Source organism: Rhopalosiphum padi, chromosome 1, assembly GCF_020882245.1.
Source record: "Rhopalosiphum padi isolate XX-2018 chromosome 1, ASM2088224v1, whole genome shotgun sequence".
NCBI lineage: Eukaryota > Metazoa > Arthropoda > Insecta > Hemiptera > Aphididae > Rhopalosiphum > Rhopalosiphum padi.
Genome location: NC_083597.1, coordinates 1,083,446 through 1,098,534, shown reverse-complemented (window position 1 = coordinate 1,098,534; position 15,089 = coordinate 1,083,446). Strand labels below are relative to the sequence as shown.

The window sequence follows — 15,089 nt, the reverse complement described above, 5'->3', positions numbered from 1 at the left end:
TACGACTCACAAGTGTATCGAAGGGGTAATATTTGCCGACGAAAAAAAACTGATTAGATTTTGAAAATATTATTATAAACTAAGAGTGTTATAGTGTTTATGTAGTAGAATTATTACGAAAATTTCGTCTGTGTTCTCGACGAGTCCTAATAAAAAACGACGACATAGATGTACAAAACGCTGTAGAATATTTTGAGATTTTGTCCCATTAAAAGTCCTCTGGAAACAATACAGAAAATCAAAATTATGGATTTCATAATATATTATGATATTTATAAATATAATGATTATCAAATTAACAACATTGCAGTTCAATAATAGATTGTTATTGAAACATCGACAGAATATTATTATACAATGATATATTAGGAGAATATATAATAAAAAATAATTGAATATTAACACTATACAATTGATTTGATAGTTTGGTTAAAAAAAAAAAAAACTTTTATTTGCAGCTCGATTGAATATGAACTATATTTGTTTTATTTTAAAATGTCATACATAGTATAATTAATTATTGAGCTGTAGATGATTCAAGAAGGGTAAAAATACGCGCATGACATTGTTACGAGTTTTAACGGATATTAAATTTGAAACTACTAAATAGTGTATTTTAATATGTTACATGGTGAAATATAATATATAAACATTATTTCATAACATAGATTACCCGCTTTTTTTAAATACATAATATATTATTTAATGAGATTATTTTTCACTTACAGTCTTAGTCACAAATTGTATAATATCAGTGATACCTACAAGATTATATTGTACATTATTATGGTATGACCTATTTATGTTTACTTACTCGAGAAACCTCTTAAGACTTCCTAATTATATCCAGATGGTTCCCCACGAGATAGGTATAGTAATATAAAAAAAATTATGACACCCGTCAGAGTGAAAACCGTACTTGTTTTTAAGAACATATTTTGATATTTAGATGCCTTTAACCCGTCAAAAATGTTATGGGTTGAGAGAAAAACATGGGCGTGCATAAAACCGTTGGCGGGAATTGTTGTTTTTGTTCTGCTAAAACGTTTTAGCCCAGCCGTGTAGATTACAGCGGATTTGCATATTTGCTAAGATGGTGTTTTAATGAATGGAAAGCGATGTGCGGTCGGGCAATCATCAGTCATTGTGGACAGTATGTATATGTTGGTTTCGGGACAAAAATGCTAATGAAAGAAACATTTTTTATTTATTTATTTTATTCAACAAAATGTTAGTTGCTTTTATTTTGTTTTTGTTTTTATTTTTTAAGTCCTTTTTCAGAAAATACGCCATTTAGATTGGAATTGAGGATAAAACCGACCTTTCGGTTGTATTAATAATATAATCCCTTAAACTGCCATGCATTGTAATATAAACGAACGCACGTGGTCAAAGAGATCTCCATTAAGATTTGGAGTAAGGGCAAGTGTGAAAATATAACGTAGGGAACTTAAGCATAGCAAATGAGTATAAGGCCTTTGATCTGGGTGTTTACAATACCTTGTTAAAACAAAGTCATTTCGAGCCCAAAATCACACCTTACTAACGCATTTTGAATCTAGGTGTTATATTCAGCTTGGTATATAAATCCCTTGATTTCAACTGAGATAAAAAAAAATAACGATATCTCTTATTTATTTATATATAATTTTGAAATTATAACAAAGTATCAAAATATAGATATTATGTTTACTAAGCCGAATTTATTTTTGATTTTAATAAACACGAGAGAAGAAGAAAATAATAACGATTTATTTTATGAATTTGTATTATTATTTTTTGTCTGTACATATTATTTTTAGTTAAAATAAAAAGTTTTATGATAAAATTTCAACGATGTGAATATGTTATGTTTGAAATTTCTCATTAGCTGGCCAGTTAATTAAAAAAAAATAAAGCAGTTAAATACATATTGTAGTATAACATGATAATTTAAAAAAAATGTATTAGATATTAAGATACCTATTACAAATAATTCAAATATCATAAAAATATCGTATTAAAAAAAAAAAAAATACGAAATTGCAATTTTATTTTTAAATTTATTTAGTAAACATAATACGTTAAGATTATAATTTTTAGACCGATGAGTGGTATGAGCCTTATAATTATTGCTTAAAAAATTGGATGCATTATTTTATTATTTTTTTTTAAATCACGATAATATATTATGCTGTAAAGGACTACAATCCTTTTTGTCCATTTGAAATACTAAATCATTGTTGTCGTTTCGTTGCATTGTAAACTACAATAATTATCTGCATGTGCATTATGTTAACGACAAACCAATAACAATACATTCCAAATATAAATTTTTCTAAGTATTATATTTTTTATTTTATTTAACAACGAAAATAGATTCACATCTATCATATACATTTATTATCTATTGATGTGTCTAAATGGACGTTATAAACCTTGTTTAGTGTATATATCAATTGACAAAAATAAACTTCATAAAACTTGTATTGGGTCTTCAATTTATTTCAGCTACGTATGTTTTCGAACAATTTATTATATTTTAATGATAAAGCTATATTATATCATAATAATATATAGTTGGCGCGTATTTTAGGGTCCATAAATGTCATGCGAAGGAAATTTTCAACGAGTTATAGGACACAGTGATTCTTTTTTTAGATATATAAACCGTTCGGATTTTTATTTTTGTAGAGACGTTAAATTTATTAAAAATGAGTTGTATAAAATATGAATAGTTTATGAATGCACTCAAACATTAAATATAAACGTTAACATATTATTTGTATAGTACTATAATAGATGGACATATATAACTTAATGCCAAAATTGTCTTTGAATATAATACTAAAATCTCGAGTAACAAATGGACGTGCATTTAATTATGATGAAAAGGTTATAAGTTATTATGAGTTATATAGTTTTATAATATGCAAAATTTGTTATGTATAATAAATGTTTATTTAAACATTCTTTACGAGTTAAAATCAAATATACCATTTCTGTGAAGAAAATTTTAATTTGAAATTGTATTGTATATTTATTAGGCGTTATAATAATTGTAACTTAAATTATAGTAATATTGTTCTATAATTAAAATTTATCCGAAGACTAAATTAATTTAAATGTAATATTTATATTTTCATCTTCTTATGTTATATTTTTATAATTTAATTTGACTATAATTATATACATACAGAAATGTATCGTTAACTGTCTGATTTTTTCATCTATGCACAGTAATGATAACTAAGTTGTTATTACTATTTTATTTCTCAACATTAAACCATGCGTGACCATCACCGATATTACTTATATTGTGTAAGTTGTTTCGGGTGAGACACTAATCATTTATAATTCCTTGGAAAAACACCGTTAACATTGATCCCAGCTGTTTGCTCTTAATTAGAGACCTTATTTAGAGCGGCTCGGCGAAGACGGTGGTGAGGAAGCACACGTCCGTATTTCGAGCGGGGTTAAAACCTTAATTAATTTTCTCGCGGTAACCCTCGTTAAAATTAGTATGTAGGTACAGTTAACGAGTATATACCACACTCGCGCGTTGAGTGTTTCCGAAAACACGAGACCGAGTGATGCGATGACGATGCACTGCAAACGGGAAAAAGTGTACTTAAACCGCGACGCGAACGTTTCGTCCACGTGACAACGTAGTAGTTAGAACTCGCGGTTAGGTTAGGTTAAACCTGTAGGCACCGAATAATGGATTCGTGTGAGTGACGCAACGAAGAGGTAATAAGGTGGTGGTGCAGAAGTGATCGTGACAGTGTATGTTCGTACTCTACTCTTGGCGACAACGACTCTTGAAAAACTGAAAATTGGTTATGTTATATCTCGGTGTAGTACGGCGTGGACGGCGGTCGGTGTATTGAAAAAAAAAATATATACTACATAAATAAACCGCGTAACATTGGCGTGAGGTACCCTCGGGCTAAAAGTCCATTAAAATAATTAAGAGACCGGCTTGAAAGAGCGAAGAGAAAAAAAAATTAAATAAACGTTCAGGAACATTATTTTATATACCTTCGCGTCGTATAATAATAATGGGAGCCCTTTATAATAGTTTCCCGCACTTGGAGCGCGGGGGTTGGAGTCCAGGCAAACAACAACAACAACACGCGGGACGTTTTTAGCGAAAACTTTTAAACTCTTTATTATTATTATTTTTCTCGTGATGTAGACCGTAGTGGTGCTCTCACTAGTCAGTATAATTTTAGATCAATACTTAAGATACCGACTTCTTCTTAACGTGGTACTACCTTGCACGGTTCTATTATTCCCTCCGTTCATCGGAGCAGATCATCAACTGCGGTGTGCACGTATCAGACGAAACGATATCAGAAGCCACATATTATACGCAACCTTTCATATTATCTAAAAGAGGTGGTACGTGAAAAGTGTAAACTAAAAAAGAAAAACAAATAACAAAAACAAACACGCCGCCGTCGGTCAGTAATTCGTACTGTATATAGCTCAATACCTCGCCGTAGTTACGGGTTTAGAATTTAAAATCGTAATTCAATGACTAAAAATAAATCATCATCAATGTTATTAAAACTCAACACCTCGACGATTTAACGGGGAGGATCGCCGGCTATCCGCCACCACTTCCGCCATAGAACCCTCGTGCGCGTGTTATCGTGTGCTCTCGTACGCACGTTCGAGCAAAGGCCCGTCGGCGAATTACTATAGAATGTGTAATACGCACACACGCACACACAAACAAAAGTGTATAATATTATATATGAGCGGTGTTATAAATAACATCACATGTTCACAAATGACGTGAATCATTGAGGCCTGAGTTATGTGCCGGGTGAGAAATTGAACTTCTGGCAATACGTTACGTCTACCGCCGCTGCCATCATCGCGTGCACTGCGTGTTTCGAGCCTACGCGTTTATATATTAAACTCCTACATTTCAACCCGTTTTCATGAGGTGTTGGTAGTGAGTGTGCATTGGCACGGTGGGGTACCGATAGGGGACCACAATATATCATAGGTGGAATTAGCTTCTCGGCGAACTCACACACACACACACACACACACACACACACAAACCAGAACGACGACGGTTCTTCCGGTCTGTAGACGAAAACAATGAGATGCTTGTCGTATAAAAGTCGACGGTACAGTGCAGAAAAAATATTCCACGGATAATAAAGTGAAAATAATTTGTTTAGAAAAAAACTTCTTCGCGGCTGTACCTATACGATACATTCAAAACCTTTTGTTATAGCGATTGCACATAATATTATATATTTTTTTATTTGAATGAACTCAATTGTTCAGCTAAGTCATTTCGTTTGCCAAACCTTTATGCGTTATTCTTCTCTTATTCGTAATCCATTTAGTAGTATTAATAATGCCATTGATTTCGTTTATTATATTTTATTATACATTTTTTAATTTAAATTTTATCAACAATATGTTTGTAAGAAATTATCATATAATTGTAAATTTAATTTTTCTCATTGACTTTAATATTAATTATTATCATAAGTAGAAACAATATTTTTCAAAATAATTTTATAAAACTATTCATAAATTAAAAAATTGTCTATTTTATTTTTATTAAAAAAAAAAGAAAGTATTTTATATTTTTAGAATTTATTTAATTTGTATACTTCATTATGAAAGAAAACGCTATATTAATGAACAATGGGTATTTATTTGTTATGTGGATTATACAATATGTAAAAGTACAAATAATGAAATTAATTACTTAAGTCCACATCAGTATTTGCGCATGTTCGCAATTTAAATTTTTGGCAAACTTAATCTGAATTTCTGTACCCGTACATTGTATTCAAAATTGTTGTATTATTATATTCAACTTATTTTCTTTTTTTAAACTAATATTTTATTCTATTGTATGTTACAACTTATTTATAGTCATCAATATTGTTGTCCATGAATCTATTATTAGTAATATTCAAGTTTTATACAGTATACATATGGTGCATGTAGCATATATTATTGAGCATTTAACAGCACTCAATTTAAATTATATTTTAACTATTTGTTGTATAAATTAAAAATATAAATTAACAATTAAAAATATAAGATCAAGAGACATTTTAAATAATTGAACAGGGAAATTTAATTAGTATTTTAATAAATATCTACATGTACTAAAATATATTTTTACTATGAAATTTTTATCGTGAATACATTTTTATACCTACAATAACTACATTAAAATATAGTGTATAATCTACATTGTGTGCCTTCAATTAAAATTTAATGGTTAAATATTTTATCAAACTACAGTAATTAAATTCATTCATTAAAAATTGATTTTACTAGTTGGTACAAATTCTATAGTATGCAAACAATGAAACAATGCACAAAGTACGATAATTATATAAAACTATTTTTAAATAATATTAAATACATTATACAGAACAGGCAATGGATTTAATAGCTTTGTATCCTTTTTAACAATTTTTATATATTTTTGTTTGATCCTGAGTAGGGTGATAAATGTATTGATTTTACAATGATGTGTTTTTTGTGTGTAAATCATCACCATTTGAAGCAGTAAAAATGTTTTGGTTTTTAACTTGAGGGTATTTTCAGTACTATTTTGTGATAGAAAATTTGATCTAGTTGGTATTTAGAGGAAAGGGGGGTTGGGAGTAAAAAATCACAGTAATTTTTTCAATAGTCGTAAAAACAAAAATATATTAATAAAAAATGTAGAATTTGTACATTAACTCAGTTTTCTACACAATGTATTCCTTTATTATTTTGTAAATCAAAAACAAATAATTATAAAAAGTTGAAATTTTTTCACAAATATTTATATTATCATTTCTTATACATGATATAATTTTGAAAGTATTCTATTTTCAGTTATTTATTGACAGTTGAAATGAATTATAAGTTATTCATTAATTATTTGTTCAGTCAGTTAAAAACCTAAAGAATTTAGTACAAGATCCTTTGTAAATTGTTTTTAATTGAAATTATAAAAAAAGTTATTTATAAATAAACAAAAAATAAAAAATTGTATATTCATTTGAAGTTAAAATTTTAACAAACTTCGTAAAAATCACGAAAATTACCAAACTATTTTGTAGTTAAAAATTCATAAAAAATTTAAGATTCATACATAAGATTTAAACATGTAATACAAACTTGTTTATAAGCTTTAAAACATATATTAAAAAATACGTTTACCGAATAGTCAAATTAATTTTTTATGAGTGTTTGTGTTTTAAATGTTTGTAACATGCATGTTTACCCATAAAATACCTAGTTTCCCTCAAAAAATTGTTGTTATCAGGTTGTAATTCAAAAAACAAAGATACTAGACATTTTTACCAAATGTTTAAGTTTGCATATTTTTTGCATTTCCTATATATAGTAAAATTTTCTAAATATTTAGACCCTCTTCAGACATTTTCATTATTTTATTTTTTTTACTTTTTTTTTATAAAAGACGATGAAAATGTATTCACTTGGTCAAAATTCTTGAAAATTCAATAGATCCCACACAACTTATTCTTATATAAGTATAAAAATATTGAAAATACATTGCAAAACTTATTTTATATGCATTTGCAGTTCAAATTTTTACAAAATTCATCAAAAACCTTGAAGTTTAGTATAAGGTATCTCGAAAGTTGTTTTTAATAGAAATTAAAAAAAAATTATCGTTATATCAAGAAAATTAAAAAATTATTGTGTAATAAAAAATGTATAAAATTAAAATTTTTTATAGCTAAGTTTCAAAAATTAAATACAATTTTTATCATAAATAATTCACAATTTAACTAACAAATCTAAATAGTTTATAATTACCTACAGTAATTTTGTTTTTATTAGATATTAAGTTTAAATTTTGAATAAATTGCATAATTAAACGACGAATAACGTTGTTTATTATTTTGTTATCATACAAAAATATTATTCATAAAGACTTAATAATGTACATTTATTTTGAATTTTACTTTACGGAATGGAGTTCTAAAAGTATATAGATCAATATTAAGTCATAACCTATTTATACCATGAACCTATTCACATTGATATACAGTAAAGTAGTATTGATTCGAAAGTTAATAACAATAATATAATATGGTATAAATATAAATTATCTATATATATGTATAATAAAACACGAATGATATAATACGTGCAATTTTATCAACCAAAAATTAATTCCTATTCTACTAATTTTAAAATATATTACTATAATAGCAATATTAATATATTATAAAATACACTTATTAATATAATAGCAGCTGACAGACAGTATCCGTTGTTAATAGTTTTTCGAATACAATGATAAATCATTGATTTAATACTTAACACATCTATTGCAGCGACTCAACACTAATTATACAGTAAAGCGATACCCACTTGCTAACTTTGTTTAAATTAGATAACGTATAATTAAAAAGTTGTAAACATTATTTTATTTGTTGGTGGCCAGTCTATAATAATATAATTATAAGGTTAAATAATTTGATAATTTTAAAATATGTAATTACTAATTACTAATAAAAGTTATGAATACCTAAAATATATAATATTAATGCTATCATAATTATCATGAGTAGGTCAAAAACAGAGCCTTAATATTTAATGGGTTGCATTAAAACATAAAAATAGAATATTAGAGCATAGGATATTTGATTTATAGTTTAAAAAAAATATATATATTAGATAAAAAAATACCTTCAAATATTATATTACTAGGTGTAAATTAATTACAATATCATTTTTATGTTTATTTATAAGATATTCTTGCTGCTTATTTATTTCTGGGATGAGTACCTATGATCAGTTTGTGAATCCTACTTACCTATTGGATTGTAATCTAGCATATAACTCTTTGAAACAAGACTACGCTTTCAAGTATTTCGTGATAGTACTTCTGGATCAGAATAGCTCCCCTGAGTTGCTTTTCGATGTTGTAGTGTTACAAGTTACAAGGTTTTGATTTTATATAACACTCTGAGATATACAATATTTCCCTGAGGTCTTGGATGTTTATATTAAAAGTGAATTTAACATAAATTCTGTTGATATTTGACATTTTATTTAAAGTTAAATAACAAATTTCGAGTATATCACAAAACACCATGTATGTTACAATGTCGTTCGTGGTTATAACATAAAGCGGACCACTGAATTATATATTAGAAAAAAACAAACTATTGTGGTTGTCATTATGAGTAACGCTAAAACAGTTCACCCTAAGCTGCATGTTCAAAAATAGAAGAAAGGTTATTATAAAATGTTAAAAATGATAATGAAGATTTCTAAATTTCTTAACATTTATAGTACTTAACATTTATTCAAAATCATAAATATATATCTGCATGTACTTAATAAGCAATGATTTATTTATTTGTATGGGAAATAATGGTATTACGCGGATACACACATTTTATTTTAAAAATAGCTAATAAAAAGTTAAATTTAAACAACGAATAATATTTAAAATAAACTAAACTTAAGTTAATAAACTATGATTTATGAATATTAAACTTTGTATAGAATTAAAGTATTGATATTCTATACTGCCATAATTTATAAAAATATATAAGTTGATATACCAAGTATCTTTACCTCTTTTTTTCTTCGCCAAAATTCAAAAAACTGATTTTTGAATTTTTTAAATTCTTTAGATTTTATGTGCTATAAGGAGTGCTCTGAAAAGATAAAACTACTATTTTTCAAATGAAATATCTTGCCCCCTTTTCTTCTGAAAATTATTTAGTGGAGGTATTATTTTACGTATATTATACGTATCAAAATCAAAATTCAAATGAATATTTTTTTGGTTTATTTAACGATTTGTACTAATGATAATAGATTCATGATTAAGAATATTTTAGAAGATACAATGATTTAAAAATTGTTAGTCATACTATTAATCTATCAAAATGTATAGTTTATAAAAATAGATCAAGCATAATAATAAATACTAGATCCAATATTACCAAACTTATTACACTTTTAGAATTAGAAGTACTAATGTCATTATTACAAACATTTAAATAATTGAAAAACTCGTTCGAATTTTGAATTAGATACCTATATCAAGACTTAAAAAAAATATATTTACAAAAAAGGGGGATTCTATTTGAAAAAAAAAACCAGAAGTTAGTATCTCCGCAGTATACTTCTCAAATAAAACAAACAAAAATCAAAAATTTTAAAATACGCATTATAAATGAAATAAAACAGGGATAAGTATGCTTAGTAAATAACACTGTATTAATTCAGTTTTGAATCATTTGATAAAAATTTTAATAAATTTAGTTTCTACATATTATATTATAAACTTGATAATCAAAAAGAATCACGACATAAATATTTTATATTTAGACTACAAAGTCAATTTGAGTTACAATATAACTACACTAGGTATATTTTGTGTCATAAACTCATAACTAAAACTTAACTTTTTGTAATTAATTAAATAATTATGAATAATAATTCTATTAATAGATGATGATTATTACACATAAATATCGTTATTACATTTAAAAAAGTGTATTGAAAAAATAAAAGTATCGGTTAGTATAAATTATTTGTTTTTATACCTTATTTATTGTTTTTTTTTTAATACAACAATATCAAATAACTTATTGATTATTAACTAAAAATGGAACTGATTTTTGGCAGAATTACTTTTTTTATTTATTAATAGATAATTAGCATACAAAAATTCAAAGTATAAAATGTTTTTTTATTATTTCGATTATCTTATTATTATTAAAACTTACTGCTTATTATGAAGTAGACAGTTTTACTAGCTATTACTGATTACTAAGTAAAAAATGAACTTTGTTTGTGTCATAGTTTCAAAAATGATAACCAACACATTATTATAATATTACATAATATAAAATTATTGATTTCCATATAACAAGTAAAATTACCTTGATTTTAGAATACAAAATATTATGCTATTTCTATGATCTAAGTTAATAATACAATGCATTTAGACTTACATGAAATTTAAAGTTTCAGATTTAAGTTTTAAGTCTAATTTATTAATTTAAATAGATTGAAGGGAGTGGGGTTAAGATAATTTTACATTATATTAAGCGTAACCATGGTAATAGATTTTGAAGGGGGAGTAAATCCTTTGTTTATTTCATACTATGTTCGATGATAAAATATGACGTGGAAAAGGGTGGAGAATAAGAAGAAATATGAGCGAAAGAAGAAGTTGGATTTCATTCAATGGCACTTAAGATGATATTGCATCAACATTTGTTATCTTTGTCTCTTAGATGCATAATATAACAAAATTACGAAACAGTAAACCTTAAATCAATAGTAGTTAAGTTATATTTTATAACAATTTTGGAATAAATTTTTTACATTTTTTAGAAAGTAAAATGTAAACAGTTCTGCAGTAAGAAAAAAAAAAGAAAAGCTAGTGTTTTAATAAAAATAAAATAATACAATTAAAAGATCACATGAAATGTTTACTATTTCAAATTAATATTTACTAATTTTGTTGTAAAATTACAAACGGAACCTAGATAATTATTTAAAATGTACCTATGGAGTTTAATTTTTTACATAATAAATTGTTCATATAATATCATTCATAACAGAACATTATAAATGTACTGTGTTATATATTAATATATGTACAATATTTTTCAACTCGAAAAGAAACAAAATAATTATGAACTTATTTATCGTTATATTTGATAGCTACACTAGCCAGAAAGTGATTCAATAATTTATGAATGAAATTCGCTTTAATATTTTCTAAAATACCCATTTACAAACTTAAATCAGCGTTGAACTATACGCGTGGTTATACATTTCATGGAAATTCGTGGAAAGTTCATAAACATTTTAACAATGTTTCAGAACCTCCAGGTTGTGTTTAAGCATTATATTTTTCAACAATTTTACATTTTTATCGAAATATAAATAATTCATTACATAAAAAAAACTAATTTGATTTAACTGTAAAAGCTTGTAAAAATTGTGTTATAATAATATTATATAATATTATTCACCATTAGAAATTTTCTTAGACTTCGTTATAAACTGTTTTATTAAGTATAGACTATAGGTATAAGGTACTTATTTTATTTTTAATTCATCGTCATCATGTTTACTTCTAACAATTTTTGTTCACGAAATTTAAGTTTCATAAATAACGTTACACACATTAAGAAAATTATATCACATTATTATATTATTCGTTTAATGCCAAATCACAATGTATACAAGAAAATGTAGTGTTTTTTAATTTCGTTTAAAACGATATGTGGACTTCAATTTTGTATTTAATAAAACTACTATGATAATATAATATATATTATATTTTTCGAGAAAAGATGTTTTTTTTTTGACCGATCGGTTTCATTGAAAAATCGTTCCGAGTAGGGTTTGTACCGGATATTTACGTATGTACAAGGCAGCATACTATAAAACCACTCCTTCCTATCACCAAGTTAGCCATCGTTATTAGGATATTTTTATTTATTTATTTATTTTTTTTTTAACAAAACGTCCGATTTTCGTTCAGGAAATTTATTGGTAGAAGGTAGTTTTTGTTTAGTTGTGTGTTTTTTCTATTCTTCTCAGTCTGACCCCGTCGACCAAGAAATATCCAACGCAAACCTTTGGACGGGAAATCAAAACCCACAGGCCTCCTGCACCGCCGCCCGCATTACCGGCAGCAAACCGTAATTCTTTATAATACCCGAGATTTCGGCGTCTCGTCCAACAAACCAGTCGTAAATCACCGAAGTTTAATCAAAATGAATGGGCCACCGGAAGTCGGAGAGCAAACAAAAGTGATCGCGTGCAGCGTTCGCGGGCTTTGGGCGCGTCGTTGGACGTACGCGTACTACGCCTTTTCTACCACCACCGCCAGCCTTTGATGGATATCAACAGAAGACGGTATAACTCATGATTATCGCATCTGCGGATTTTTCCGTTTTTTTCATCTCTAGTTTGCTAGCAATCTGATTTCACCATACCGCGGGCACTTGACCGACTCACATATGTACGGGTATATAACGTGGTATCTAGGACTTAGGCCTAGATATACATCAGTCGTGTATCCACGTATACGCACGTAAAAACTTTTCGAAAACGATAATAATTGAGACATTTGAAAATTAAACAAAACAAATATCCCTCGATTTAAAGGCGATAACATAGCCGTATTATAATATTATAGAACTCTTCGCAGTGATTGTTATTGTCACATTTTCATACTTCGTCAAAGTTACACCACGGCTTCTACGTTCAGCGAACCGTATCTTATAGAATTTTGCCTTACTAAATCCACCATTTGAAATGCGTTTCCTTGATAATTGTTTGATAATTCCTCGAATTAAACGCCTTGATATAGTATATTGTATTTTATTTGGAAAGAGGTAACCATATTATTATTACCGACCCCATCAAAACCTCATTCGATCGATTGATCCCCTCTGCATATACGCTCTTGATGGTTAAATGTACATTGTTTGTTAAAGTTTGCCACCGATCTGGCGATCTCATACTGTGGTTAAAGAGCGAAACTATATTTAAGTTGCTAATATTCCTGGGATCTAATCGCTTACAACCTAACGTGGTAACCGGTGATATATTTGGAAAGCGTATAGTAACATTTTCGCGGAGTGAACTATAAATATATTTAAACCGCAGGTAACATACATAATTATATGGTTAAATAAATATATTATGTAATTTAAATGCTATAGGTATGCATGCTTTTGCATATTGAACAATATAAATACACATCGTGTACGCTATTGTGAGCTGTTTATTTCACGGAGTTCACGTTCATTTTAATAATAGTTTTGTAATTGTTTTTTTTTTTTTTTTACTTCTCTTTAATTTTAATTTAAAATAATCTTATTCTTCAACTGATACACTTTAAACGTAATAGTACCGATGATATACGTCGAATGAATATCGCTAATAGACAATTAAGCTTTTTATAGTATTTAATTAATATTATATACTTACCGCCATAAGTAGTTGGCTGAGTTCCTGATAGACGGCAAAACATGACAAAAACGGAGCTATGATTACTACAATAGACGCAAATATCAACACGTACATTCCTAAATAAACTTGCCAGATTTCAAGAGCGTCGATCCATTCTTGGAGTGTCGTATCGAGTCTTGAGTACACCACGTAACCCCATAAAAATATTCCCATTATCTAAAAAAAAAATGTAAAAATAATGTAGGTACGGCACAATACCGAACTGTTAGAAAACTAAATTTATAATTAATGTAATTATTGTGTGCTTGTAAATAAAAACATATTTTAACAAAAGCAACAGATACTTAAGTTAATTAAAAAATAAAGTTATATTAAATATTGTTGTTATATACCGGTGTATAATATTCTATAATTATTAGTAACAGTCATAAGTTGTAAATTATAATATCAGATACGCCATACTATGGTATTAAAAATGATACTTAAAGTATACGTATATACTATACACAGTGTGTATAATTTATAAGATTAAAATAAAAAAAAACCAAATAAATAATAATAATAATTGTTTTTTTATAATTTCTACAACATGGAATTTTAATTTCAAATACTTAAATTATGAATTACAAAACAACAAAACTTTAGGATACATATAGTTATTATAGAACTTAAAAAACGAGGAAGTAGGTTATTATTCTACTATACGATGTAAGACGAATGAGCCTTGTCATTAAACAGGTAAATTGTAATGTTAAGAAGATGATAGAATTTTTTGTTTTCTCTGTCAGACCCACGCACGACGCATTCATATAAAGTCTTTTTATGAGTAATCTAAGCAAAGTTACCTATTACGATAATTATATTAAATAATATTTTGGAGAATTTTATATATTAGTTTGATATATTTTTTTTATCATTTGATCTTGTATTCAATTTAAAAATAGAAAACAAAAAATTAATTTTTCAGACGATAATTAGAAAAATCGATATTTCACACTTCAAAATGTTAATCCATATAAATGTTGTAGTTTTGTAATGTATAATTTTATTCAAGAATTATTTTGTATTATAAATGATTTTGTATACATATGTTTTTCTAAATTACGTGGGGTCCAGAGAGGGAGAACGTA

General features: G+C 26.9%; 1 protein-coding gene across 1 annotated transcript in view; it reads right to left on the bottom strand.

Moving 5' to 3' along the window:
• LOC132917368 (tetraspanin-2A) overlaps nucleotides 1-15,089 on the bottom strand; it is a 159,819-nt gene that overhangs the window by 59,794 nt on the left and 84,936 nt on the right. The window contains exon 2 of the mRNA XM_060978085.1: nucleotides 13,978-14,175. Coding sequence (XP_060834068.1) covers nucleotides 13,978-14,175 — 198 coding nt within the window. The remainder of the gene's footprint in view (nucleotides 1-13,977; nucleotides 14,176-15,089) is intronic.